General features: G+C 43.2%; 1 protein-coding gene and 1 long non-coding RNA gene across 3 annotated transcripts in view; one reads left to right on the forward strand and one right to left on the reverse strand.

Moving 5' to 3' along the window:
- Positions 1-320: 320 nt before the first annotated feature.
- The window catches only part of tll1 (tolloid-like 1), a 54,461-nt gene continuing 27,848 nt past the window's right edge, over positions 321-26,933 (forward strand). Inside the window, exons 1-9 of one of the 2 annotated variants that reach the window (XM_072706931.1) lie at positions 321-959; positions 1,134-1,580; positions 17,074-17,178; positions 18,418-18,498; positions 18,887-19,039; positions 21,003-21,120; positions 24,266-24,444; positions 25,145-25,250; positions 25,528-25,652. In XM_072706931.1, coding sequence (XP_072563032.1) covers positions 1,436-1,580; positions 17,074-17,178; positions 18,418-18,498; positions 18,887-19,039; positions 21,003-21,120; positions 24,266-24,444; positions 25,145-25,250; positions 25,528-25,652 — 1,012 coding nt within the window. In that variant the 5' untranslated portion in view covers positions 321-959; positions 1,134-1,435. Of the gene's footprint in view, positions 960-1,133; positions 1,581-14,586; positions 14,793-17,073; positions 17,179-18,417; positions 18,499-18,886; positions 19,040-21,002; positions 21,121-24,265; positions 24,445-25,144; positions 25,251-25,527; positions 25,653-26,933 lie in introns of those variants that run through there. The other variant, XM_072706932.1, reaches the window with a different exon arrangement.
- Positions 12,949-14,477, reverse strand: LOC111837396 (uncharacterized). The gene is made up of 3 exons (XR_002836649.2): positions 14,223-14,477; positions 13,228-13,373; positions 12,949-13,105 (listed from the first exon to the last, which is right to left on the reverse strand). It is a non-coding gene; the product is annotated as an uncharacterized lncRNA (long non-coding RNA).

A 26,933-nucleotide genomic window follows, 5' to 3' on the forward strand; every position in this document is an offset into this window, starting at 1 on the left:
TGCCCTATATATCAGTTAAATATTGTACCTATTCTGTAGGCTGTAATTATTTAAGTTAAAATGAATTTATACCGTTCCATGCTGCGACTTTACCGGGAACCAATCCAGCGTAAACCGCACTGTATTTCTGCAAAATAAACACGAATTCGCGTATCTAATAAAGAAATGCGGTGATATTTAGTTGAATTGATACTTTCTGTACCGGGATGGTATTACAGTTCACTGTTACTTATCCTTTGTCCCGCCCACAACATGAGGCTACTACGCCTGTTTAAAGGTACACTATTTATTGTTCACCGGCACTTACCTCGGAAAATTATTGTCTTGGTCTTCTTATAGTGACTAGGGGGAATTACACAGTAAAGTGCGCCTATAGCACTGTTATAGCCTACTCTCGAACCCCACCTCTCTATAAATTTCATTTAAGAAAAAAAGGCAGTAGGAGCGCAGTTTCATTTTATTGCCAAAATCTCACCTACATGGAAGAAGCCTTTTAAAAACCCAACATCCTGCATCTCTTCACTAGCAGTTTTTTTTTCTTAATTTTTAACGATTATATCCCCCAGCCAATTTTAGCAACTGTGTTACTTTTATAACCACCGGCTTCGGTTTTTTATTCATTTCACAGGATTGCCCCAAACGCAGGAGCGCAACTACGCAACTGATCGTTATATCCTTTCAATAATATACCAAAACGTGCTCTCATTTTCTATTTTATTTTTCTCCCACAGTTCTGATCATTTCCAAGAACAAAATAGCAGTTATATTACGAGGCTTGTGTGGGATACAGTTTCTGAGGGTCGTCCGATTGCCGCTGTAAACAGAGAATAGCGTCGCTTCTGTGAAGTTACTGAATCTATTATCAAGAGAGTAGATCACAGGCGTCCCGGATCCTGACCCCTGATTGTATGAATAAGTAAGCAGGATGCTGACGATGACAGGATGCCTACAGGATTTTAGTAAGTTAGCAGAAAAAAAAGTGCTAGTCCTCGCTCACTGCCCCTACTGGGCTGCCTGTCATCAGAGACTCGCAGCCCTTTACTGCGTGTTGTTTTAAAACATTAACGTCCTGTTGTACTCCCAGGGAAGAAGCTTTTTCTAATGTTACTCTGGATCCTTTATTTTCCCGACAGGGGATTGCGTCTGTTGAAGAGAACAATCCACTGGATCCCAAAGTAGCAGGGAAGCCCCTGACGCAAGCAGGAGACAAGGGATCGCCGCCGCTACATTATAGTTGGTGAACTTGTAACGCTGTCATCAGTCAGATGAAACACGCTGCGAGCGGCAGGGACTTGGCAATGAACCTCTGAAATTTTTAGTTGCAAATACGGCTGAGACTTTCCAACGAGAATCATCTCCTTAAAGCGGCAGATGTACTTTTTCATTCATTTATAACTTCGGCTGGGAGGGCAGCGAAGCGGCACTGACACCTAAAATGCATTGGATCGCAGTCTTACTATCTGCATTGACTTTATACGGGAGACTGTTACTACGAAATTGTTTAGATTACGACGGTAGATATGATTATTATGAAGAGGAAAGAACGGAGTCTATTGACTACAAAGACCCGTGTAAAGCCGGTGAGTACTCTCAAGTTTACTTTCAGTTGCTCTAGCATTAAAATGTTTAATAATTTCACCTGCTTTATATCGTTTACATTGACAACGAAATAGGCATTAGTTTGCTTATAAATGTGTATTTCGCAGTGCGAATGACGTAGATCGAGCCCTAACGTCAGTCATATTACTTGTTTAGGCTGAAGTATTACGCACAATTAATTTTATCCAATAAAAGATACGGCGGCATTGAGAATTGCATTTATCTCGGCCATAGCGATAAACTTGCGTACAACGACTCTGAAGACTGTAGTCGATTTCGCCGTTTGAAAGGCCTGAAGTGGCAGAATATAGCTGTATTTACATCCAGGGGATACCTGCCTTGCGTAGGACGCCTCCCTCACAGATCCTCCAATGGACCAGTTTCGGTCCAGACATTAAACAGTTACTTCCGAGGGATCCATTAATGCGCAAAAGCACGTGCATTTTGCAGCTGCACTTCTGTATTTTGGTCTGCACATGGCGACTGCATTGCTGCTCTCCGGCAGCACCAAACGCGTGACTGAATTAAAATTTATGCGAAGGAATGCAACGTGGTCACGTGGTCCGCCGCGCATTTCTCTGGATATTTGAGGTCATCGGTATTTTGGAAATGCTCGTGTGTTTTTTTTTTTAAATAAATAAATATTCACAAATCCCATTATCATAAGACTGCTTGAAGCATTTGCTTTGTATTCTAACATTGCGGTCCCATTCCCACGTTGCTGACCCTAACATTTTGCATTTACTATAAAAAGAAATAAAATAGTGGTGAACTACGGTGCAAAATGCTGGTTTGTATAGCTAAATTGATAGAATGTCATCACATTCGTGGTTTAGAGAAGAGATTGGGAAGTGGGTTTAGAATAATGGAAGTATAGTCGGATTGTAGGGTTTTCTGTGTGTTTCAACGGTAGGTCGAGCCACTTACCATGGCCCAGTGCCAGTCATTACTCCTGGCAGACCGAAAGGGCACCGGTTCATTGTACCTCCCCTTCACACGTTAATCAGACAAGTCCTCTGTTTTACGAGTTTCACCAGTATATTATGAACCGTAAATGCTTTCACCTGAAGCATTAAAATTAAAGTGATATCGGTGCTTCAGACTTCCTCATTCATTAAGTCTTAGTATATGAGAATATACCGCTTTCGTGTAAAAAAATATCCGACACTCTTCAAATATTTTGTGAAACAATAGGAATGTAATTCCTACATTTTAAATCAATTCCTTCTCAACAGAGACTGCAGTAATGGGTGTAAGCAGTTCTTAATAAATCATCACGATATTATTGTTTTTTCTGTTGCTGTCATATAAAAAGTTACTTGACGGTGTCTCACATGCTGTGACTTGCCTAGGAATTTGAGAGTCTTGACCTCAGAGGCCTGAGTGCTTAACTCCAATACAACTTGTGAAATATTTATTGTGGTGTTAAGTGAATGGATAGATATTGGTTACTTTGCTTAAAAGGCTTTGTCTCCTGAGTTGTTTTTTAAAGTGACCGGCAACCCCCAACTTGTCAGTCCTTATCTGTATCTTTTGTCATTTAGATGAAGAAAGATAGTTCAACATCAGTTCTGTCATCAACAGATGTCATGATAGCAGACGTTCCCTTCAGCTCTGTGGAATATTTCTTCATTACTGGCTACTGAAGGAAGGCCAGATTTGTCTTAGCTATATACTGTATACGGATCGCCATCATCTACAATGTCTTTCAGCAGTAACTTGATATAATAAAATATATATAGTAAAAATTTTGATTAAGTTTTTTGCTTCCAAAAAAAATGCACCTACCAAGCTCCGACGGGCAGCTGTCATTTTATTGTAATGTCATCGAGTAAAATAGAAAAATTCAAAACAGTTCTATAATCAGAAAAGGTCCTGTTGTGCCTGATTTCAATAGGACAAGAACATTATGTAATGACAAATTTACTCACAGCCAGTCAATGTAACATCTGCACAAAATTGGCTTGTTCTTTTGTTTCGACGACTACAATTCTGCATGCAGATCATAATAAATACTTGACTCTTTACCAACTGTCAAGTGAGGAAAGAATATTGGATATCATCCAATCAGAGGCCAAGAAATGGGTGGACTCACTCGCATATGAAATATCTTCATATCGGACCTTTATATTTGGTCTGAGGTACAAGGCTAGTATGATATGCATAGATTGTTTATTTTTGAGGTAGGTATGTTTTTGAAAGTGCAGTTTTGTCTGCTGCATGGCTGCTTTAGCCGGCTTGCGTGTTTCCAAGGTCATGCGATGTTTTTATCCTCCTTTAGCCCAGCTGCCACGTGTCTCCACAGCGCTAACCACCTCCACCTCACAGCCAGTCATTTGGCCGGACGCTGCAGACCACAACTGTTATTGCACGTCCATTTAACTGTACAATTTCAGGCCAGCTTCCCCCTTATTATCTTATCCGCACCTGGCTTACTTCGGTGTTTGTGTGTGCTGAGCATCTGCAGCTGACACGTAAATACAAGTTAAACGCAAGTCTGTATCTAGCTCCATGTGAAAAGTGTCATGATAAATGCTCAGATGTAGCCTGTAGGCCTTGAGGAAACCTCTCCTCACGTTTTCATAAATTCACACCAGATCATTTTTGACCCAGTGCGCTGCGGAGGGGGATCTATTTACACGATATCTCCTGCAGCGTATCTCCTTGCGTTTGTTTACGTTTTGCTTTTGTGTGCGATGATATAATTTGCGGTAAGCTTTAGCCATGGTACGTCATTATTATACGCGCACACCTGGAACGCTAAGCTACGCAATTAGCACGGAGTACTGTGGACCTACCTGCCTGTTAGCAGTATACTTACCATTTATCACTTTCAACACCACATGATACTATGATTCTGCCTACGAATTATCATTAGCTAGCTTATTCTGTATTGGCGATGAATGTTTTTGTCGTTAAAGTTAACGATAATTTTTGTAAAAGTAAAACTTTTCTTAGGGTTTGAAGTCAACCAGAAGTCCAAAAAGGACTGAATGGCTATTAACAAAAAATGCTTCATAACACATGACTTGCATCGCTTCATCCTCATTGGTTTGGTGCTAATACAACGCTTAATGCAGCATTGGATGATGTGTGTGTGTGTAGGATTACTGTAAATGTTTCTGTTAAACTGAATGAGGTGACAGAATTCGTTTAGAGGATACTCCGATCCATCTTCCATGGGTGGGTTTATTTTTCAGTTTTTTTTCCCCCTTTATTTTCAAAGTCTGTTTAGTATTTCACAAAGGAACCCATTTGGGACTGGGCAGGAATTCTTTACACGGCTTAATCTGTCATGAAATATAAGATGACATCACTTTTCAGCACTATCTGCACAACTCTCTTTTTAACTAAGATGTAAAAAGAACGGCCAGGAATCAGACCTCTGACATGAAGTGTTCTTACATATCGTTTCCTCTTCCATACCGTCTCCTCTTACAATGTGACACATACAGCCATAAATGAAACATATGAAAAATTATTTTGAAAAGCACCAGTTTTGCTTCCTCCATAGTGGAATCAGTATAAATGCCATGGAAGTAGACTGTTGGATCCTTATTGTTTCTTTCATTCGCCTCCTCTGTCCCGTGTTTTTACATTCCCATCAAAGTGAGCCCTTCAGAGAGATAAAGTTGAGTGACAGAGAGGATTAGGATTTAATGGGTTTATAAACACGGCTTTATCTCTTTTGCCTGATAAAGTTCCCGCTCCTCGTCGCATGGCGAGAGGCTGCAGCACCTCTGCTCTGGCGGTTAGCGAGGTCCCACGCTACCTGCTTGCTTACCATTTTTAACGGTCACGTAATTGCCAGATCGATCGGGGTTCTCTTTGGGCGCTTTCAAGGTCCTGGTTTAAGCGATTTAAATACTCCTTTAGGGCTGTGTCAGCAGGTAATCCTGAGCGGCTTCCTGACGGCGCAATCTGAATTTCAAATGATACCAGGTAGCACATGGCCTCGGCCCGGAGTAATAGATACCATCGATTTATTGGCGTCACCCAGAATCTCATTATTACTATTCTTATTTCTCAAGAATGACCCCACTTGCATCATTTCGCCTCGCCACGTTCCAGCATCTAGCTATTGATGTCACGTGTACGTGCCGCTACATAGTTTGAAATGTACAGATGCAGACTTGAGCAGAGTCGCACACCCTCATCTCTGTGAGAGAACGTGAACTGGCAGATTCCTGGGTTCAACTTTCGGAAAAGTGCTCACTGTGCTCTTGCTCAACGTCAAATCCCGGGGCTTTACAAACCGTCAGAGAAACATTAAAGAGGAATCATTGCTGCTGAAGGGTCTGTCCAGCAAATAAATTGAAATGTTTCGTAAATGTGTAAATGCAGTATCTTTCATAAGGTCATAAACATTAACCTAACGCCACGCCAACACGCTGGATGTATGACAAACGCTCGTTTATGTGATTGTGTTTTACGAAATACTTTATACCTTCAGAGCATTGAATTATAACTTCAGAAATGCGTTAATGCAAGAATTCCCAGCCCCCTCGTACAGGCAGATATTGGACACATATATGGTGTGCTTTACATAAAGATGGATTTGCAAAGGTATGAGGATTAAATGACAGAAGGTGGGGTATAACTGTGAGGCCCACCCAAATCTGTTTATCTTTGTGTGAGGTATGAGGTGGTCTTGCTTGTTTTGTTGTTACCTCGCACATGTCGTTACCTGACAAGTGGTCTTGGTTGTGTTCATCTTGGATAATTTCACTTCCATGTTCTTCTTCTGAAGATGAAAGACATGGCTGGTACTATACAAAAATGCTTTTCCCCCCCATAATAACAATAACAACAAAATCATATTTAATAAATCTGTCTTCTGACTTTGTACTGTATAATACTTGTATTGTTTTGAGTCGATGCATATTCGTAAATCATAGGGTCATTCTTTGAGTTTGTCAATGAGATCGATTGACGTCAGCATAGTTTTATCATATTAAGTTTCCATCTATATTTTTGCAATGGATAAATTGAATACTTCTGTAGACTGTGATTATTGGCCTAAGGAAAATACAAACCTACGCAGTGTTTTTGTTGATGAGTTGAAACGTGCGTAACTTCATTTTTGGGGAGGTTACTGCCAAAACAAACGGCAAAAGCACATTAAACATGTGTAGCTTTATGAAAGATAAGAATCTGTAGACATAAATTTCCGAAAGATTATTTTTTTGGGGGTGGTAGTATTCCAGGAATGTTAACGATCTTATATTTTAAAGATTTAACCCAATTCGATTTCGTGGATTGTTAACAGTTCACAGGAATTAGGAAAACAAATTACTTACCTTCTGTTTACACCTTTTGTTTTGCATAATAGTGTTAACATAATGCAATTTACCTAATAATAAGCAAAGAATGATTGATTAAGTGTCTTTTTTAAATGAATATACCTCTTTGGTGGCAGACATATTTTAGGAAAAAAAGCCTCATTTGGGCCGAGTTCTTTCCTAAAAGCTTTCCAGACGTTCCAGGCGGCGTTGAAAAGAGTACATTTGCCATCCTTTTGTTCTCACAGTGCGATTGCTAAAAACCCGAAGGATTAAGCCTCACCCCATTCACCGCCCTCTTTTGCTCTGAGGATTACACAGGAGGGTCAAAGCTTCTATCTAAATCAGACTGTGGACTATATGTTGACACAAAAAAAAAAATCACAGAAAACTTTCCTGAGATGTCATTTTGTCTGTGATTGCACCCCCCCCCCCCACCATGCGCACACACACACACACACACAAACTATTCTTATGTTTGTGGGGACATCCATTGGCAAAACTCTAATCCCAACACGATGACCTTAACCCCTACCCAGCCCTAACCTTAACCCTTAGTAACCAAACAAAATATGAGACTTTTGGCATTTTTAGTTTTTTGATTGCAGTCACAGATTTTAATAAAATTGAGCTTCTCCTTGCGGTGAACATAGACACACATGTGCACACACACACACACACGAACACACACACAGTGTAGTAAGCTTTGCTGGAATGTGCAACATGTTATGAAGAAATTAAGAAGATTGTGAATTTCCCTTAGAAAATGTCAGGTGCAAGATAGCAACCCTGCGCATGTTTTATAAAATAACACACCTTCAAGGGAGTTTGCTCAAATAAAGTCTGAAACTCAACAGGCTGATGTCACTAGTTATCAAAAAATAAACATCATCATGCTACAACTACCATGACGTTACCTGACGTCATACAGGTACATCGTATCAGCACTTTAACAGCAAAAAATGTTATGGCTTTAGTTTTACATATTTTTGAGCCTCTTGCAGTTTCCAAATCTGCAGTCGCCGAGCCGGTTCAATAGTTTTAAAGGAGCAAATAAAATGTTTCACATTAGTCAACGTCATCAGGAACCATAAATCACTCCATCACTGTCCAGTTTAGGTCAATGGGAACCACTTAGCTAATGTAATGTTGATTAAACTTGTCTGTGATTTAAGGCATCCAATGCAAACTGGGAGTTGACGGCGCATTTCCCATCACAACTTGTAGGTGAGCTACTGAGACGGAGTGATGGATTTTAGAGATCTTACGTCCCTATGGTCAACGGAGTCAGGGACCTCTGAAGGAGGAGCAGGACTTTGTTCTGGAGCTACCAAACAGATGTGGCCCAGATTTAGCTAAACGTCTGTAGGCTGCTAACCACAGTGCCTTCGTAAGCTTACTGCGTTCCAGCACTCACTGGTGAAAAATGGTGGGGTTTGATTTAATTAGGTGCTCAGTGGTTATGTGGTTCACATGCAAAGAATCCTTCTGGAAGGACAAGATCTTTGCAAACTCAGTAACAATTCGACAGGATGCAGCAGCCGTTGCAATACATACCTGCAGTTCAAATGGGGCTTTAAATGTTAGAATCGACCCCCCTCCCCCACCCTCACCCTCAATATTCATCACCTTGTCATTTATGTGGTGTGGTAAAAACAAAGTAATGAAACACTTTCAGGAATTAAAGCTTGTTTTTTAGTAGCTGTTACCTCATTAGAAGGGACATCGGCTGAATACACACGTGCTCTTCAGGCCTATGCTGAAATATTGACAAATACCATGTTTTACTGTGCCGGTGCATATTTACAGTGTATTTCTTCAGGAATTCTAGAACTCAGGTGGCGTGTTAATATATGCATTCATGAGGACCTGTGTGCTCTTACAGTTAATAGAGTTTGCTCGGTGAGGTCACGCTGTGTGATTTTCTTTCGGCTTAGGTTTGGGTCTGTGAGGTACTTTGTAGGACTATATAGAGAGGGTGAACTTGTGGAGTCTCACGCTGAATGGATGTATACAGGAGCATTAGCAGGAAAAAATAAGATTCCAGCGGTTAGGGTTTGAGAACACAGAAGTCGTTGACTTCAGGAAGCATTTGAACATAAAAATAACTCAGTTGGCACACAGGAGGACGAACATAAGGATATCTAGCGTCCAGCCCCTAAATTTCATCTCAGGAGAGAAGAATTTGGTACAATATTTAATCCATGGCCTACTTGTTAAGGATGAGAGACCAGGTGCAGCCATTAACATGTAACGTTTCCTGGCTATCGAAGCTGACCACTGCCAAGTGAGTCATTTATGACTAATGGAGATGGCGCTCATTGATGTCAGGCAAATATGGAGTGTCTCCTTAGATCTCGGCCTAGTTACCTGGCTTCGCCCAATCTTATCCACAGAATGTTGTTTTTATGATGTTTGGCATAAATGTTCGACTTTCAGCTGTTGGATATTTGATAACATGTCGAAAGACTTGGCAAGACTGCAGATGTTTTGAGTGCTGGTGAATTTGAATGAATTGGATTTAAAGCTTTCTGTGTGAATCCAGTAGGGAGAGTGCGCTTTATGAAGTGTGTCTTGCGGCTGTAGTTTTCTACGAGCGACTGAAATCGATAATAATCTGTAAAAATCTGAAATGTATTTTGGAGGGAAAATTGTCTGGTGACACAATGTGGCGCAGGCTTTTGTTTATATAGACTGAGTGAGAGCACTATCGCCTCGCTAAGGAATTACGGGCAGTTTGACTCTCTCGCTTCGTAACCGTTCACCTGGGACTGAAATCACGAGCTCTTGTTTAGTTATTTGATGTGCTTGTGAAGCGTAGTACAAACACGACCCCGTGGAAACGCAGAGGGACAGGTAGTCCAGTGAATGTTATTGTTTGCAAAAACGTTACAGGGATATTTGGCCGGCTGCTTATCTGATACTATCTCGTCTTCTATTAGAGAGCAGAATGCACATTTCCAACCTTTGTAATCTAATTTCCCGGCTCGTATTCAGCGTCGGTCCATGCCAAGCTCCTTGGGGTTTGTCCTGCACCTCACCATGCACTCAGTTATCTCTTCCTGGTCGTCTGCATCCTGCCACTTAGCTGGGAATGTCACACATTCTCGCTCATTCATACTTCCTACAAATAACTGTTTTCATAACTGTGTACGCGAAGCTTAGCAAAAGGCAAGGTTATTTCCTATACATGACAGTGTGAAACTCGGCCATTTAAACAAAAGTGACTAACACACGCCTCTGAATTTTGATAAAAGGCAGCCTGATTCATAAAGGTTTACCTCATTAAGGTAAACGTAGTTAAAATATAGTATGGTCATATGAAATAAACAGCACCGTGCAAAAGTCTTAGGCAGTCAAAGAAAATGTTTCAGGCTACTTATGTTAGAGGAAAGTGTATTTTCTCAGGAAAAAAACACACACAATTTCACATTAGAACATATGCAAATTAACAGCAAAAAAATCTGCCGTTCTACATAAAGTCACTGATATACTCTTGGATGGCTATATGAACGCTGCTTTGGATCCCAAACCTCAGCCATTCCTGGTATTTCTTAAATTTCGCGGCCAGCTCAATTTATTAACTAACTTAATTGGTTAAATAACTCAATGAGGTTTTGATTAGCCAAACAATGCGTACTAGTGGTTGAGTCATAAAAGATGTGGTTGTATTGGACAGTTGCTGCAAATACTGGGGTGACTTTAGGTGAGGTTTTGAAATGGCTAAGCTGACATGCTTTAACCAAAAGGATCATAGTTATACACCAACATGAAGATCATTTAGACATCATTTTCTGTGACTGCCGAAGACATTTGCCCAGTACACTCTATAAGTGCAAGACCGTTGAAAGTAAACCAATAAATGGCATGAACTCTCACTAACAGACCAGGGGTCCACTGGGGAAAGTTAAAAACCAGCTTATTTCCTGGTAGAAAGGTATTGTTGAATGACACGCATTAGTTGTGAATTGCTCTAAAGCGTGAATTTAGTATTTTATCCACTTGCCACTGAGTATTGTACAAGCTGACATATTTGGATGTATGATGGCAGAATTACAACATTAGAGTTGTGGTAAAACTTGTATTTTTTAATGGGGAAAAGCGCAATTTTGTGCACAAGTAACATAAAAATGTAAAGAACAGTACTCTGTATAGTTTCTGTTTTTGTTCTTTACCATGAAGCACCTTCTTACAATGGTATTTATTTAACAGCACAAGGACTGTGTGATAATATTTTTGTTTGTCTAACAGCAACACTTTCCAATGGGAAAATATTATTTTAACACATGTCTTCATAGCTTAAAAGGTAATTATCTTGGTAATAATACATATTCACATATTTCTCTTTGACTGCATTGGGTGCATGGAAGAACTGAAGTAAAAATAGGAAAAAAGTGACACTTTGAACAATTTGGAGTGAATATATTTTTTCATTATAATTTGATGTTGTTTTTATTGAAAAAAATCCAGAAGTTTGTCCTTTAAATATACTGTGGTAGTACTTGAATATTTTACTTCAGAAAGGTCTTGGACTGTGGCCCTAGATATATAAAACAAAACGAAGTCACATTATCATTGTATCATATTAAACAGGATTTTCCAGGAGCACAGTTGCTTGACAGGGTGCTTCCGAGATATTATCCGAAATTCCAAGCTCAGCAAGAAAACCGCAAAAGGGAATGTTTGTTTTGGACTCTGCCGACGACCCCGAGAGTCCACCGCTCAGCACCGCTGTCACGTCCTCTGATAGCACTTTTGAATTATTAAGCAATCATTGGCCACACTGAGTGACGGTCTAATCGGAACCAACGGGGCGTCAGGGGTACGTTCTGAGGCGTCCTGTGCTGAGTAAATTGTAACAAGAAAACGCAAGGTGTGCTTTTTCTCTGCGATGGGTTCGCTCCCCATCCCGGGTTACTCCCTACTTTGTACTTGCTGTCGGGGTTAGGCTCCAAACCCCCCCTGCAACCCTGAATAGGACAATTGGGTACAGCAAATGGATGGACGGATGGCTTTTTGTAAATCTTCTGGAACAGCTGTGTCTGAATCTTTATTCTTACGTTGGAACACTGGAATATGAGTAATACTGACTTTCTTGGAAATATGTTGGAAAGCCTGTAGAGAAAATGACGATAAAAAAACCTCTAAAGAAACGTACATAATAGTTGAAGCAGAGGGAACTGGGCCAGAACTGCACCGGCATCCACTTACCTGCTGATTGTTGTACATCCAAGTGAACTCTTGTGCTCAGGAGGGTTGGTGAGGAGCCAGCTGACCCTGGACCTCCAGAGGTTTATTATTCTCCTTTAGTCCAAGCTAAGAGATTTTTGGTCTCCTTCCCCACGATGTTCTGGCATTTTTCTGCTTGCACAGCATGTCATGCATTTTTTTTTTTTTTACATATATGTGAAGCGATACGTGTTGAGAAGGGCATTTTATAAAAACGAATCCATTTGAACGACACTAAATTCTCCACCTTAACGTGACTTTAAGCCCATTTCTGTCGCAACGAGGTGGAAAATGTTACATAATATGCCCTCGAAGAGTGACTAACGCCTTTGAGTAAGACGTCACCCCGGGATCATGGGATCTCTGTCCGTCTGTGGAGACGTGGCCTTATGCCACAGAGCCTCCATCCGCGGGGACCCGCGAGCATCGTTAGACCCTCCTAGCATTTTGTCACAGGGCATTTAACTCCTGATGTGAGGCCCTCGTGTTTGCCGGCGTGAAGCACGTGCAGCGGGATTTTACCCCCCCCCCCCCCAGCCCGCCATGCGCCTGTCAGACTAGATAATTACACCCAGACGTCTCAGTTACGATTTTATTTGTATTCCGAGTAGAGATGAATTTCTCCCTTTGCTTATCAAACTCTCTGCTTCTGCAAGGGGAACTTCAGGAAAGCAGTGGCATGTTATTATATTAAAATTTACTTTCTGTATGTACAACCAAAAAAAAAACCCCAAATGTGATACTAGACAGACAGACAGACAGATAGATAGATAGATTGATTGATTGATTTATTAGATAATTTATTAATCCTGAAGGACATTGCAAGTATATAATTAGAACTGAGGAATGTTTTTCCTTAAATTATGTCTCCAGTTAATTTATAACCTTCTTCGCTTTCTCCTCTGGCCTCTCATTAGCAAGGTGTTGGTCCTCCAAAGTTCCACTGACTTGGATCGTCTGTTTTCGTTTGTTTAAGGCATCATCCTCTATAATCTCTAGACGCCGTGAAAATCCAGTTTAAAAGTTTTGAAAATAACAATTTTGAAAGTTGTCTAGGCTAGGTCTCATACACAATACCATGAAGATCAATGCTTTTCATTTTTGTGGGAACACCTACTGATCTTGAGAAAATCTGGCTGAGAAGAAGCCGAAGGTTGCGGTGGTTTTGGCTGGGGGGGGGTGACCGTCCATCACGGCGTGTTTATCCAACAGCTGAGCTGCGTCCACCACGATGTCTGCACCCCGAGGGTGTGCACACTCTGTCTGCCAAAACGCAAATAATACACCGTGACTTCAGCAACGCCTGGCGCCCAAAGAACGGGATTAGTCTAGTGTCCTCTGTGGCTTTTAGCGAAATTTATATTTCCTGGATGCTTCAGAATAATTTGAAACAAAATCAACAAGATATCATTTTGTTATCGCGGTGATCAGATGACTTCAAGTGCCCGTGGAATCGATGTTTTTGTTGTACACGTCCCTCTTAATTTAATCTTTGTGCCATAACGCTGCACACACGTCTTTGTGGGAGTGTTTTAAATAGACCTCTCGTTTTTCCCCACACTGTCAAGAAATAGCACTCATTCTTTCCCTTTGTATGTGCATGATTCCTGTCTGGGGTGCAGTCAGATTGACAGGGAGCGTGATACTGGGGAACAGTGAGGCACAGTGATGGCAGCCAGTGGAGGCATCTCTGGGGAGCCCAGTTAGCTGCCACAGCATATGCTAGCAACCAACGTACCAGTTACTAAAGGTTCTACCTACCAACACACAAGCTAGCTACACAGGGCGCTAGCTACCAACACGCTAGCTACCAACGCACAAGCTAGCTACACAGGGCATTAGGTACCAACATGCTAGCTACCAACGCACAAGCTAGCTACACAGGGCGCTAGCTACCAACATGCTAGCTACCAACGCACAAGCTAGCTACACAGGGCATTAGGTACCAACATGCTAGCTACCAACGCACAAGCTAGTTACACAGGGCGCTAGCTACCAACATGCTAGCTACCAACGCACAAGCTAGCTACACAGGGCGTTAGGTACCAACACGCTAGCTACCAACGCACAAGCTAGCTACACAGGGTGCTAGCTACCAACACGCACTCTCACCTATTTTAGGTTCCCCTCAATTTTGTGTTATCAATCATGGGTACCTTCTGAAAAAAGGCTTGTATTTCTTGTGGCACCCCACCCCCTCCCCCTTCATGACATCAAATTTTATGACTTCATGTGGTCAGAGGGTCAGTTTGGGACAAAGAGGCTGGCTGAACTTAAACCAAATCCCGAAATTTCTGCCTGAGACATAAATTCAGCGACGCGGGTTATCTTTGAAAGTAACACATGCGTCAGATTTACAGCCGACAGTTTGTGCCACGGAAAGTAAACAGTGCAAATGTGTTCTCTATAATGTTAATTAGGTAATGTATAGTTGAAAAGGGGGTATATTTACAACCTTCCAACTTTGTGGCAGAACTTAAGTTACACACAGCCTGTTACCAGGATTTACCATCTGCTATATATTTTATTTTTTTTAAAAAAGAAAGATTCAAGCTGTTTATCAAACTCTGGAGTTAGGTTATGGGGGAGTTTTAGATGCAGTACTCAAAATTCACAGACAGAGGCCTGGATCGCTAAAACTGAACTTCAAGTAATTGAAATGCAACCACCTGAAGTTTACAGGTGAGATGTGAATGTGATGGAACAGTCCTTTTATAGAATGCCGGAAAATTCCGGTGTGCTGTTGTTACCCAAGGGTGGCCAGTTTTAATCTGGCCATAGCTAAATTGTAGCTTTGTTCGGGGTGAACCAGGAGAAGCAGATCGAGGTCAGATGGATATTGTCCATTGTGTTATGTGGCATCCAGCACTAACTAAGACGTATTTTTCAACTTTTGGCATTTGCATGACATCAAAACAATATAAACTGTAATTCCATGAATTTGTAGTAAGATATTTTATAGGGCATTAAGTTCTTTGATTAACTACTCTTCAGTCTGTCTGATACAGAGCAGATTCTTTGCGTAATAAATCACTGTACAATCCGTCCAGGCTGCAGGTCTCATGGGAATGAATGAATTGCTCAAAACTGCATTTATGATAAAAAGCATAACAAACAGAACACGCCCTCTGAGGCAGAGCTTTTCGAAAAATATACTGGAAAAGTAGGTACCCTGGAAGGTACAGTTACAAGGAATAGAAATAGTGTTTCTGGCATGTAAAGAAGTCTTGCATACCTCCAGAGTCCAACAGGATTGTTAAGTACTGAGTCGAGGTAAAGCGCATTAATTTCACATGACAAGATAATGCAGGTTCCAAAAGTGTGAGGAGAATCAGACTTTCTCCGGTGTTGCACGGAATGGATTCTCCAACATTTCCTGAATCCTTTGAGACTCAATAAACCCTAAAAACAGCGAGCAATCACCTTAAACACTGTAAATTGCAGAATAAAGTGCAATCAGTGTTTGGGCTTATGCTCACAACCAACAAAGACTAGTGATGGACCAAAGCATTATGTCGAAGTTAGCGGTTAGCAATCCAGTTAGTGGTTAGTGGTCCAGTTAGCAGTTTGGTTTATTTATGGAAGCATTTGATGCTTTTAAAGCTCAAGTCAGCAGGAATAGTCATGCCCCTGGATCAATCTCCTTATGGGCTGCATGCCGCATTAAGCTCGTGTAGTGCTGCACCCCTGCAGATTGCGACTCTATTTATATAACAATGCGTTTACTAAAAAGCCAAATCAATGGGCTGCCTGACACTGGAGAATGCATCAGTTGCTTGAGAGTAGGTTCCTTCACCCACTGTGCCTTAAAAACACGCATTATTGTCCTCTGCAGGAAAAGTTCAATATACCTCTAAAGTCCGGTATGTAAAATCAGTAAAATATTATCGATTTTATCTTTTACATGCAGGTGACGCGAGCGTTTTGTTCTTTAACGTCGGGCATTACAGAGATGGTTAGAATTAGGGGTGCAGTTGGGGCTTGGAGACCCTGGCAGATTCAGGAGGCCCAGCAATTTACGGGGGCCTTCGAAGATGTTAAATTGGGTGGGGGGCAAGGTGACATTTTGCCAGGGACCCCAGAATATCTAGCTACGCCTCTGGTTAGAACATATCTTGTGAATGACTTATACTATCGCTGGTCACTTTAGTAGATACATCTGCTCATTAGTGTCAACAGTCTAATCCTACAAACAGAAAATCCTTTGGCTGCATTTCAGTACATATACAGACGGGATCAAGAGGTTCAGTCACTGTTCGCCAGAGCTTCAGAATGGCCGACACGTGTGATCTGAGCGATTTAGCGTGCTGTGATTACTGGTGCCAGACGGGGTGGTCCCAGCATCTCAAAGGCACCCACCATCCTGTATCGTGAGGAGCTTACAGAGGATGGTCTGATATGCAAAAACTTTCCAGTTAATGGAACTTCGGAGGATGAACAAAAGAGAAAAACTATAAGCGTTGAAATGTCATGGTCCAAACTCCATCAGGGAGGTCTTCAGCACCTCATTGAATCCATTCATTGAAGGATTCAAGCCAAATTAGGTCTTATTTATTGTGTCATGTATATTTTTGCATGTTAATTGCTGTTTTATTTAGATTGTCTCTCCAAACACTAAGATTAAAATCGATGATATTTCCTTATGAGTGCGGCATTTTTCAGTGCAGTTTGATGCAGTTAATGTACAGTATGTAACTTATTGAATTGGATTAGTTTTATTACATATTGTGTTTAAAACGATGCTGTGAAAGAGAGTATAAATTTTGTTCTGAGGTAACTAAGTTCTTTGCAGCTTTTGTAGCACATCTGCTACCAGAATCAGCCTTTCAAGGCTGTTTCTGCAGTGAGTGTTTGGATTATTGTAGCTTGCGAACTGCATTTTTGCTAGGTTAACTCTTCAAGGACGTAATGATGGATAATTATGATGGGTTTGGGAACTAAAGTTGGTTAATTTTCTTTACAGCTGTCTTTTGGGGAGACATTGCATTAGATGAAGAAGATTTAAGAATGTTTCATGTCGACAGAACGATAGACCTCACACAACATACACACTCAAGACACACGTCAGGTAAGCTCAAGTCGCCCTCTGGAGACTTAATTCGCTTTTCTCTAACTTTTGAACCATATTATATATTTATCATTACTGACATCCATAATTCCTGGCACTCACACAAGCTAAAAACGCAACATTGTGCAACGGGTCACCAGCTGACACCTGAATTTGAAAGTTGGAGTCAAATATGGTGCATATTATCGGGAAAAAAATTCTGAGTACAACAACATTGCTTGCCAATTTGTAGCTTAATATTATAGCTGAAACCCTTTGTTGAAGTCTCTGGAAATTATTGAGATTTTTTAATATGATTAGACTGTGCCATTTCCACTGGGACAATATAAAGATAGGAATAATTTAGCATAGCACTTAATGATCACAAATGTACCACAGATATTTTACAGACTGTTTAGTTTATAGAAGGTGTTAATTGCGGCCATCTTTAACTGGATATGTGAGACACCAACGAGGGTATTGGATGAACCAGGGTGAGTCAGCGTTCCGGGCGAGGTGAGCCAAGGGGGGCCAAACACACACACACACACACACACACACACACACACACATACTCCTTGTAGACCCCTTCCCATTAGACCTGGTTGCGTGTGTGTGCATGTGTCTTTGTGTGTGTGTTTGCGTGCATGTGTATGTGTGTGTGTGTGTGTGTGTGTGTTCCCTGACTTCCTGTCAGCTTCAACATTCCGTTCCTTCAGAGGAAAAGGATGACAAAAAAAAGGAAAGAGAGGAGTCCCTGGCCGTCCTCCAAGGAGCCATGCTAGACATCAATAAATGGGAAATGCAGTATTTCACACCTCAGTTACTGGCTGACTCAGCCAAACCTGGCACAGCTCCAGCCGTCAATAACGGGCCGTCCGGACCCTGCAGCTCTCACAGCACGTTAAGTTCCCCCCAGAAGTGGGGAGCGAGGCGACGCCGGGAGAACGAGAGCGGGGCAAAGCTGGGCGCCAATTTTGCCGGCAAGTCCTGCCGAGACACAGGCAATAGGATGATTAGCGGTTTCGCTAATGCCGCTGCAGATTAAACGAATGACATGGATAATGATTCGTTCCGATGAACACAGATTTTCGGTCCACCTTTAATTGTTATGGGCTGACATGAATCGTGAGACAGACAATTGAGAAACGGAGGGGAAAAAATGCTGGGCTCTGCTTCACGCCCATACGTGCAAAAAGGCAGCGAGCCGCTGGCACGTTTAATAGAGTTAAACGATCATGTACGCTGGTGTCTTTTCAGGTGGTTTAGGGGAGCATGACATCATGAAGAGGAAAGGATCACTATTTATGCTTTTAGACAGGATACGGAGGCTTGCGTTTGGTGCGTATAACATTTTATTATTATTATTATTATTTTAAAAGAATACATCTTTCATTCTCCTGAATAAACACAGATTTTTTTTTAGAATTTTTAATGTATATTTCTTACTGGATATTTTATTAGATTGACAAGCAGTTGCAATATAATCTGTTAGTGTTGTATGATCAGTTATGTATCAGAAATATCCTAACTTAACAGGAATAATATTAATTCAGACACTTTCACATAGGAAATTTAAGTGAATAAACACTAAACCTGCAAGCATTAGTATTTATAAATAAAGTCCTTTTTCTATTCAGTTGAGAATCATCTTGCACTGGTGCCCACATTAAAGCGATTAAAGAACTATTTCCTTTGACAATTAAAGCGCCTCTCCATCCCTTTTCAGACAATGGGCAGAAAAACACAAGCAGAGAAACAGGGGGCCCGAAATCCGCAGGGCGGATGCTGAGGAGCAGAGTCCCACGGGCGGCCACCTCCAGGGCCGAGCGCATCTGGCCTGGGGGCGTCATCCCATACGCCATCGGGGGTAATTTCACCGGTGAGGGGCCTCGCTTTTGATTTCCAGGAGCGAACGCAGGACACGACGCAGGCTAAAGCTATTAACACGCTGAACTCCACCCCCAGCTCCGCCCCCATCTACTATTAAAGTGCCCCCCCACTACACAAACCCTCCCCTCCTTGGCACACTTCTGCTTGCTTGCTGAATTCTGCCTGTTCAGGCTCCACCTTTGCTGGAGCGCTTCAGATCCTAGGATCTCCTTACAGTAAGCCGCAGAGGTCCGGAGGCCTGTTACTGTAATCCTGTGTTGAAGACCTGCCGAGACATGTCAGCAGGCCTGCTGTGCGGTATATCCCAGGCCCGTGACAAAATTACATCAACTGGGCCTCCTGACTCGCAGCCCCTCCCACCTGGGCCCTCTCTTGTCCCTCCCCCACACCCAGGATCACTTCATCAGTCATCTACCTAAGACGGCGGACCTGGGTGTTAGAATTTTGGGGGGGGGATGTTGGAGATAGTCCTTCTGAGTAAGGGCCGGAAGGTGCTCATTATTTCGGGTAAGAGGCCCGCAATGCACTACTTCATTCCTGTTTAACCGGTGACTCCCCATGAACGCGGTGTGTGAATGCGTCTGCCATTCTCTAGCGGTAACCGCGGGTCATGCATAAGCAGCACAGCCAGGGTGATGTTAACCGCACTCTCCACCCTGCAGACGGCCGGGTGCTGCGTGACTGTGGCTTCAGAATCCCGTGGCTGACTGAGCACTGTTACGCAGCGTTCCGTGTCCCTGGGAAGTCGGAGCTGGGAATGACATCACACCCGAGCTAACTGTGTTCCGGTACAGGAAGGCAGAAAGCCGTTTAGCGATATCGGTTCTAGCCAGATTCATTGTTAGCATTATCAGTTGATAACCGTAGCAACACGTCCGCATATAGCGGTCCGACAGCACTGTGTGCAACTAATTAAATGAGCCAGTGCTAATAAGCAGTGTGTAACCAGAGCCTTAGCTTCTGTTGATGAAGGGCGCAACCATCTTGAATTCTGAGGTCGGGGTTGCAGAGGTTCCTCCGACCTTCCGAATTGGAATTCTGACTTCAGGGGGCGTTCCAGTTGAAATTTCAGACTAGGACCACGAAAATCCCGACTTCCGAGTTCCAATGGAACGCAGAATTACGGTCGGGTCCAGGGACTGATTAATGCATAAGCTATCCTAGGGTATAAGCCTGGGGATTCTGCAAACATCAGCCCCCCCCCCCTACTTTGGGAAAATTGGCGCAGTCAGTTAAATTGGTAACACCTGAGTGTCCATACTGATGTCAGCCTGGGGCCCCCATATAAGTTAATCTGCCTCTGTTTGGCCCCTTAATAAGGGCCCTTAAAAGGCAAAACTGTGGCAATAGAGCTATTGTACATAACTGCAAGTACAATGTAATCGAGAGGATGGCGAAGAATTTGCTTTGTGGTTAATTAGTGCATTAAATCTGTTCACAGGCTGTCTATCAGAGTAACAATATTTATAAATCAACAACAAAACAAAACATCATTAACTTGCTGCCTTTGCTTAACTTGCTGTCGTCTGTGCAAATGTGTAAGTAACACTTTTGCCAAACGAGCCTTTCTAATGACTTCAGCACAGGGCAGATGTGGACTAGGTGATAATTTTGTCTTTCTTAGTCCAAATGAAGAAAGAAGCCTTTAATATTTGAAGTGAGACCAGACTGAGAGTGGACGGCACATTAACTAACATTCTTTGGCGGTAACGAAAGAGTTCAGCCATTTTTAGTGCATCCTGTAAATAAATAAAGATATCCGTAAATAGGAAAATTCTGTCAAGGCATGCAATGTCCACGGCGGGAATTCCTCTGTGACAGCGGCGCGTGAAAAATGAGCGAGCGCGCACCAGAGAATCCCATTAGCCGGGCATCGATCGTTTTTCACCCGACGGAGGAGAGCGGCGGACTGTGTTTCCGGAAGGTTCCGACGTGCGCTGTAACCCCCGCAGGTACCCAGCGCGCCATGTTCAAGCAGGCAATGAGGCACTGGGAGAAGCAGACGTGCGTCACGTTCATCGAGAGGACGGACGAGGAGAGCTACATTATCTTCACGTACAGGCCTTGTGGGTAAGCCGCTGGGGGGGGGGGGGGGGATTGGGGGGAGGGTAGCTTTCTTCTAGCAAAGTCATTAAACAAGCTGAGGTAATTAGGTTTTAAAGGAGGCCACTCCGTTGCAGATTAAAGCCTCGTTTTATTGTGCACCGTCACACTTTGAACTGAAATCGCCTCAGCGCCTGTCCAGCTTCCCGACGCCACACCAGCATCCGTTTCTCTAATGTACCTTTTTATAAAGCCATTTTGCTATAGCTCACCAAGTACAGTATTGCATTAATAGCCCAAAGGTCATGGGTTCAAATCCCCGCTAATGTACATAAATTGTTAACCCTTCCTTGTACTCTAAGTTAAAAGCATCAGTGAATGTTTAGCAAGGGCCTCTAAAACGTCTCCTCTAAAAGGGTCTTTCTTATCATGGGGACTGGTTAATTCGGCTAAAAAACTTCCGGTTTCATTCAAACGCCAAGGTTTTGATGCTTTTATTGCCTGTAAAAACATGCTTGAAACATTTCTATCTACGCTTCATCGACTAATGAAGACAGCCCAAAGCTTTGAACGGTCCCCAAATATAAGTATTTGATTTCAGATCTCAGAAATCTGCCAAACCATCAACCTGTGAGGAACATAGAATCTCCTGGGTATGTCGAGTTTTGAAGACCTCACCAGTAGACGACTTATTCTTTTGTGGGCAGACATTTTTTTTTGTGAGTGTGTGTGTCACACAGGACTTGGCGTGGCCAAGGTGACAAAGCGCGAAGGAGAATGAACGGCTTTTCCTTCCTGCTGCCATTCCACTTCTGTTTTTTTTTTTTCCTTTTTTTTGCGGTTTATTGTTTGGGGGAAAGGCATCCCAGCACTGGCGCATTGTACTGGCCAGCTGGAGCAGAGCACGCCCCTTACTGGGGTGCCTCTTGTACCCTTTGGCAGACAAGACCCAGGCCTTGAGTGGAAACCCCAACTGGGAGACCTTCCTCTCATTGGCTCACGTGGATGTCAGTCATCAAGCCGGATTTCATTCCAAATTTCTCATTGGCTGCTTGCCTCTCCCTCTTTGCTTTTCACACTCACAAATGGAATCTGCCATGCCTGTAATCTGCAAGCCCTCTTCATCTGTCGATGGCACCAGCCCGTCTGACTTGCGTTTTCGTCTGCGGCCTGATGTAATTGCTCGCCCCTGATTGTCGCTAACGATACGACAATTGGCCAGTCGGCGCGAAAAAGCCCGTTGGCGAATTAGCGGTGATGAAAGAGAGGGCACTCCTCTCAGGGACGGATGCTGTAAACCTGAATGGATCGCTTCCCACAGACCGCAAGGATTCAGATTGAATTAGAGGGCGCGTGGTTAACCAGAGGAAGGATCATCTGGTGGTGTGGATGTAACAGAAGTCGCTAAATCCATATATCAAAACATCAGGGCTGATGAATATGACGCAGAAAGCAGGGTTTTAGAGTGGCAGACTGTCTAATACTGTAGGTATAAATATTGTCCATTCATCTGCCATAACTGCAATCAGGGTAGCAATCAAGGGTGTAGATTTAGGTATGGACTGTAGCGACATCTCCCTGCCAATATTGTGGGAGTACCCTGTGTGTATGGGGGGGGGTGTCCCTATCAATGTTGAAACCAAACCTACGCCTTTGGTAGCAATACTTGATTATTTACATCATTGTTTTTCTGTACGAATTCTGATATGTTGGTATTTAATTTGTTTTGTACATCTACCTGCATGACTGCATGTAGATCGGTTTCACATACAGCACATCAGTCAGACATCAGTCAGACAATCCCCAGGCTGATCAGCAGGTTACAATGGATAAGCAGTTACAGATAAGGGATGGATGTCTTTGATGTCAAAGTCTTCAATTCCAAGCATCAAAGATAACAACGATTAGGGATTAACAATTAGATACCTATACTGATGTCTGACACGGCCATGGGGTCAGATAACAGGAGGGCGGGGCCACAGCAGCACTGGCCCCTGCTAAAAGCTGATTGGCTCCCAGAGTGCACCTCCCTGTCACTCACCATTGCAAAACATATCATTGGCTAATGATAAGGCTGGCCCCTCTGTATGAATTTCGGCCCGTCTTTGGCCCCCCAACTATTTAAAAAATCCTGACAGATGTTGCCACAAACCTCGAGGTTTTGCATGTGAACTAGGACCAGAGTAATTAAAATCAGATCCTATCAATCCTGCACCGAAGACAAACAGTGTGGCGCCTAAGCGAGTCGGGCCCCCATGAAGAGGCAAACATCAATCAGTTCTCTGTCGCCGTTCCAGCGTAAGGAAATGCTCGATTTCGCATGCTGCGGTACAAGCTACAAATCTTAATGAGCGATCCTTCCGCACTCAGCTTTGCAGCGTTAAACGCCGAGCTGACACTTTCGACGCGACCTAGTCGCTCGTGGACATATTTAACCAAACAGATGCGTAACAAAAACAAAACTTCAGCTGAAGTGCAGAGGGACGTGTAGCTGTTATTTTTCCCCTCGAAGTGGGCTAGGTGTTGATTTTAATGCATAAAATCTCAAATTATATTATATTAAACCCGTCAGTGGGTGGTGTTATGTCTCCAGGGGTCATATTTACCCCCCTTACTCGCAAAGTGCAAGCAGAGTTCAATCTGAAAAGGGCCCAAAGGCTGTAAACAAGTTGTCGTCAGCTGTGTGGAAGCGTTTTTATTATACATATTTTTTTTTTGTCATTAGCAAAACAAAGCGCCTGGGCAATCTTACAGAAGGAAACAAAACCACAGGCTTGATAGGATGATGTCACTCAGCCAATAAGGAGCTCCCTGCACCTCCGTCGTCATCACACGACGGGCCGCAAACAGCAATTTTAATAAATCTCGCAGCTGGACGCGCGGAAAGCCCTCGTTTCGGGCCGATCTCTGGCGGGGCCTGGTGAGAGAGACTCTTTCTCTGCTCTAAGACTGCATTCACTGGGCTGTGTTGACTTCACTTGGCAATGAATCAGTGACAAACAATTGTTTATTCTTAGCTAGAGACCCCCAAGGCTCCACGTCTCAGTCTAACGAGATGAGGCCCTCTCTCTCTTCCTCCTGCTCCTTTGTCGTGGGGAAAGTGGGACACTAGAAGGACGGGAAAAAGAGTTAACCCCCCCCCCCCCTCCTCCTTTGTCTCCCTGTGTGGCAGGTGCTGCTCTTACGTGGGACGGCGGGGGAACGGTCCCCAAGCTATCTCCATCGGCAAGAACTGCGACAAGTTCGGCATCGTGGTGCACGAGCTGGGTCACGTGATCGGCTTCTGGCACGAACACACGCGGCCCGACCGGGACGATCATGTGACCATCATCCGAGACAACATCCAGCCAGGTGCGGGGGCCCTCCCTGTGTCTCTCCCAGGCCTCTGGTGGGGGCCGCCTTCCTCTGCCCGGCTCTTTGTTCTCCCCTGGAGAGCAACGCACCCCACACATCCTTTCTGGAACCTTCCTCACTGGATGGTGTTCAGCTGGATTTTTCCCCTCTCCTTATGGCCGTTCCGCATTGTCATGGCCGGAAAATAAGGCCACATTTTACATTAGTTATATCTCGCTCTGCGCATTCCAGCTTATGTTTCCTATCCTACTGTGATGTATTTTTATTCGTTATGTTCCTTTGACTGGTGGGAGACTGGCCAGAAACGAGTCCCTACAATTCACCGCCTCCCAAAGAAGTGTGACAAGCCTAAGTAAACCTATAAAACTTCTCCGTGCCGCAAACAGAAATGCCGATGATAGATACAGCTGAAATAAATTAGCTCAAGCCTTGAACCGGCTTTAGAAAAATGCATTACAATTCCCACCTGATAATGTCCGAAATTAATAATCCAACCTGCACGGTCAGATGTTTTCAATCTGAACTGAGGAAGAGATCATAGTCTCTCAGACATCCGTAAACACGTGGGCTTGCCGTGATTTCATTGGAAGATTAATGACGGTCCTCGTTTTGCGATTCGCTGCAGGTCAGTAGTACAGGGCATGCCGTGATTTCATTGGAAGATTAATGACGGTCCTCGTTTTGCGATTCGCTGCAGGTCAGGAGTATAACTTCCTGAAGATGGAACCGGGAGAAGTGAATTCCCTCGGGGAGCCATATGACTTTGACAGCATTATGCACTACGCCAGGAACACCTTCTCAAGGTTGGAGTCTAAGGTTACTTATCTCTCAACGTTCTTTTATCGTGCCCTGCCGGTGCCGGCTCTCGGCGGGCATCTGCGTGGGTGCTTTGTTCCGGAAGCTTTGCCATCTCATGCAATTACATATGATTCAAAATTTCCTCTAATTAAACATCCGTCTGATCCTCCTCGAGAACCTGACTTGTCTGGAGTTGGCGAATGAGTTCCTGTCTTTGTATAGGAATGATGGCATGAACTTCGTGTGCTTACAATTGACATTGGTTGCCAATCATGTCCTCAGGGGTATGTTCCTGGACACCATTCTCCCCTCCCGTGATGAAAATGGAATAAGGCCAGCGATTGGTCAACGGACTAGGCTCAGCAAAGGTGACATCGCCCAGGCCAAGAAGCTGTACAGATGTCCAGGTGCTGCCGCACACCTCCCTGACCGTATGAGTGCCGCTGTCTTCAGAGTTTGACTGCAATTTAGTATTGATATCGCTCTAAATATAGATTTACAGCTTTGGAAATGGGAATTGGGAAATATGATTAGGAAATGAAGAACCACGAGAAAATTGTGAAAGTACGGCGGGCCAATGACATTGTAGAGACAAAATCATTTAGCTGGTTGGGTAATTTCTTGAAACAAATCGAAATCTAGTCATCTCGATAACAGTGTCCTTTAATTTTATGACCAGTACATAATGGGTGGATTATATGCACCATATTAAGAGGACAAAAATAAGTAATGAACAGTCATATGGGCTGCATGTGTAATCAGAATTCAGAATTTTGCCTCTCATGTTCAAGTCACAAGTTATATCTTCTTTAATTATGTTTCGCAACACAAGTACGAGTTCTGAGAATCTTCTCACACTGCCTGGGACAGACGATGAGATCCTGAGGTCTTGCAGGGTGTTGGGGCTCCACCTCGTCAACGCTGGGTGTCTTCAACCCACATGGATCGATTCCGAATCGCGTTCCGAGATTCAGAGGCTAATTTACGCTTGGGGTGTAAATCGGCTCCCTGGCACCACCGTATCCACATGCACCCCCCCCCCCCCAAACTGCAGATCAGATAAGAGGAGATATACTTTGTCGTTGAGTCTCAACCTGTGGTGTATGTGTACACACACGCTGTATGTAAAATGTTATTGGTTGACCTCTGACCTGTATTGTAATTGGCTGAGGTGGGTTGGTATATGGGATACGAGTGAACAGAGTGCGGGAGAGAGAACTGGAGAGAATTTGTGTTGGAGAGCGGAAGTTGCCTGAGTTAGCGCTTTGCAAAGTAATAAAAGGACAGTTTGTTTCGAACCCATGGCTCGGGGTAATTACTTCTCATTTAAAGTAGATGCATGATGCTACACAACCAACCAGCAATAGACATCTTTCATATTGGAGGAAATATTTGGGAAACACGTATATTCACAGTTCGATATCGCTGCCCTTTCATTGGTTATATCTCCTCTTTATCTCATGACCTTTGAGTGACCTCCTCCCCAATTCTTTGCCATCCACAGTCTCTGTGGCACAAGAACAGCAGTGATGTCACCCCCCCGCACCCCCCCGTGTTATATAGTGATACAGTTCAAATGGAATGTTCTCAACGGCTGAATTCTACAATTAAAAAAAAAAAGATATATATTTTTTTTAATATGGCGACTTAAGAGAGCAGTACTCGAAAGCAGCCAGTGTGTATTTAGA

The sequence above is a fragment of the Paramormyrops kingsleyae genome, chromosome 25, assembly GCF_048594095.1.
Source record: "Paramormyrops kingsleyae isolate MSU_618 chromosome 25, PKINGS_0.4, whole genome shotgun sequence".
NCBI classification, from domain to species: Eukaryota; Metazoa; Chordata; class Actinopteri; order Osteoglossiformes; family Mormyridae; genus Paramormyrops; species Paramormyrops kingsleyae.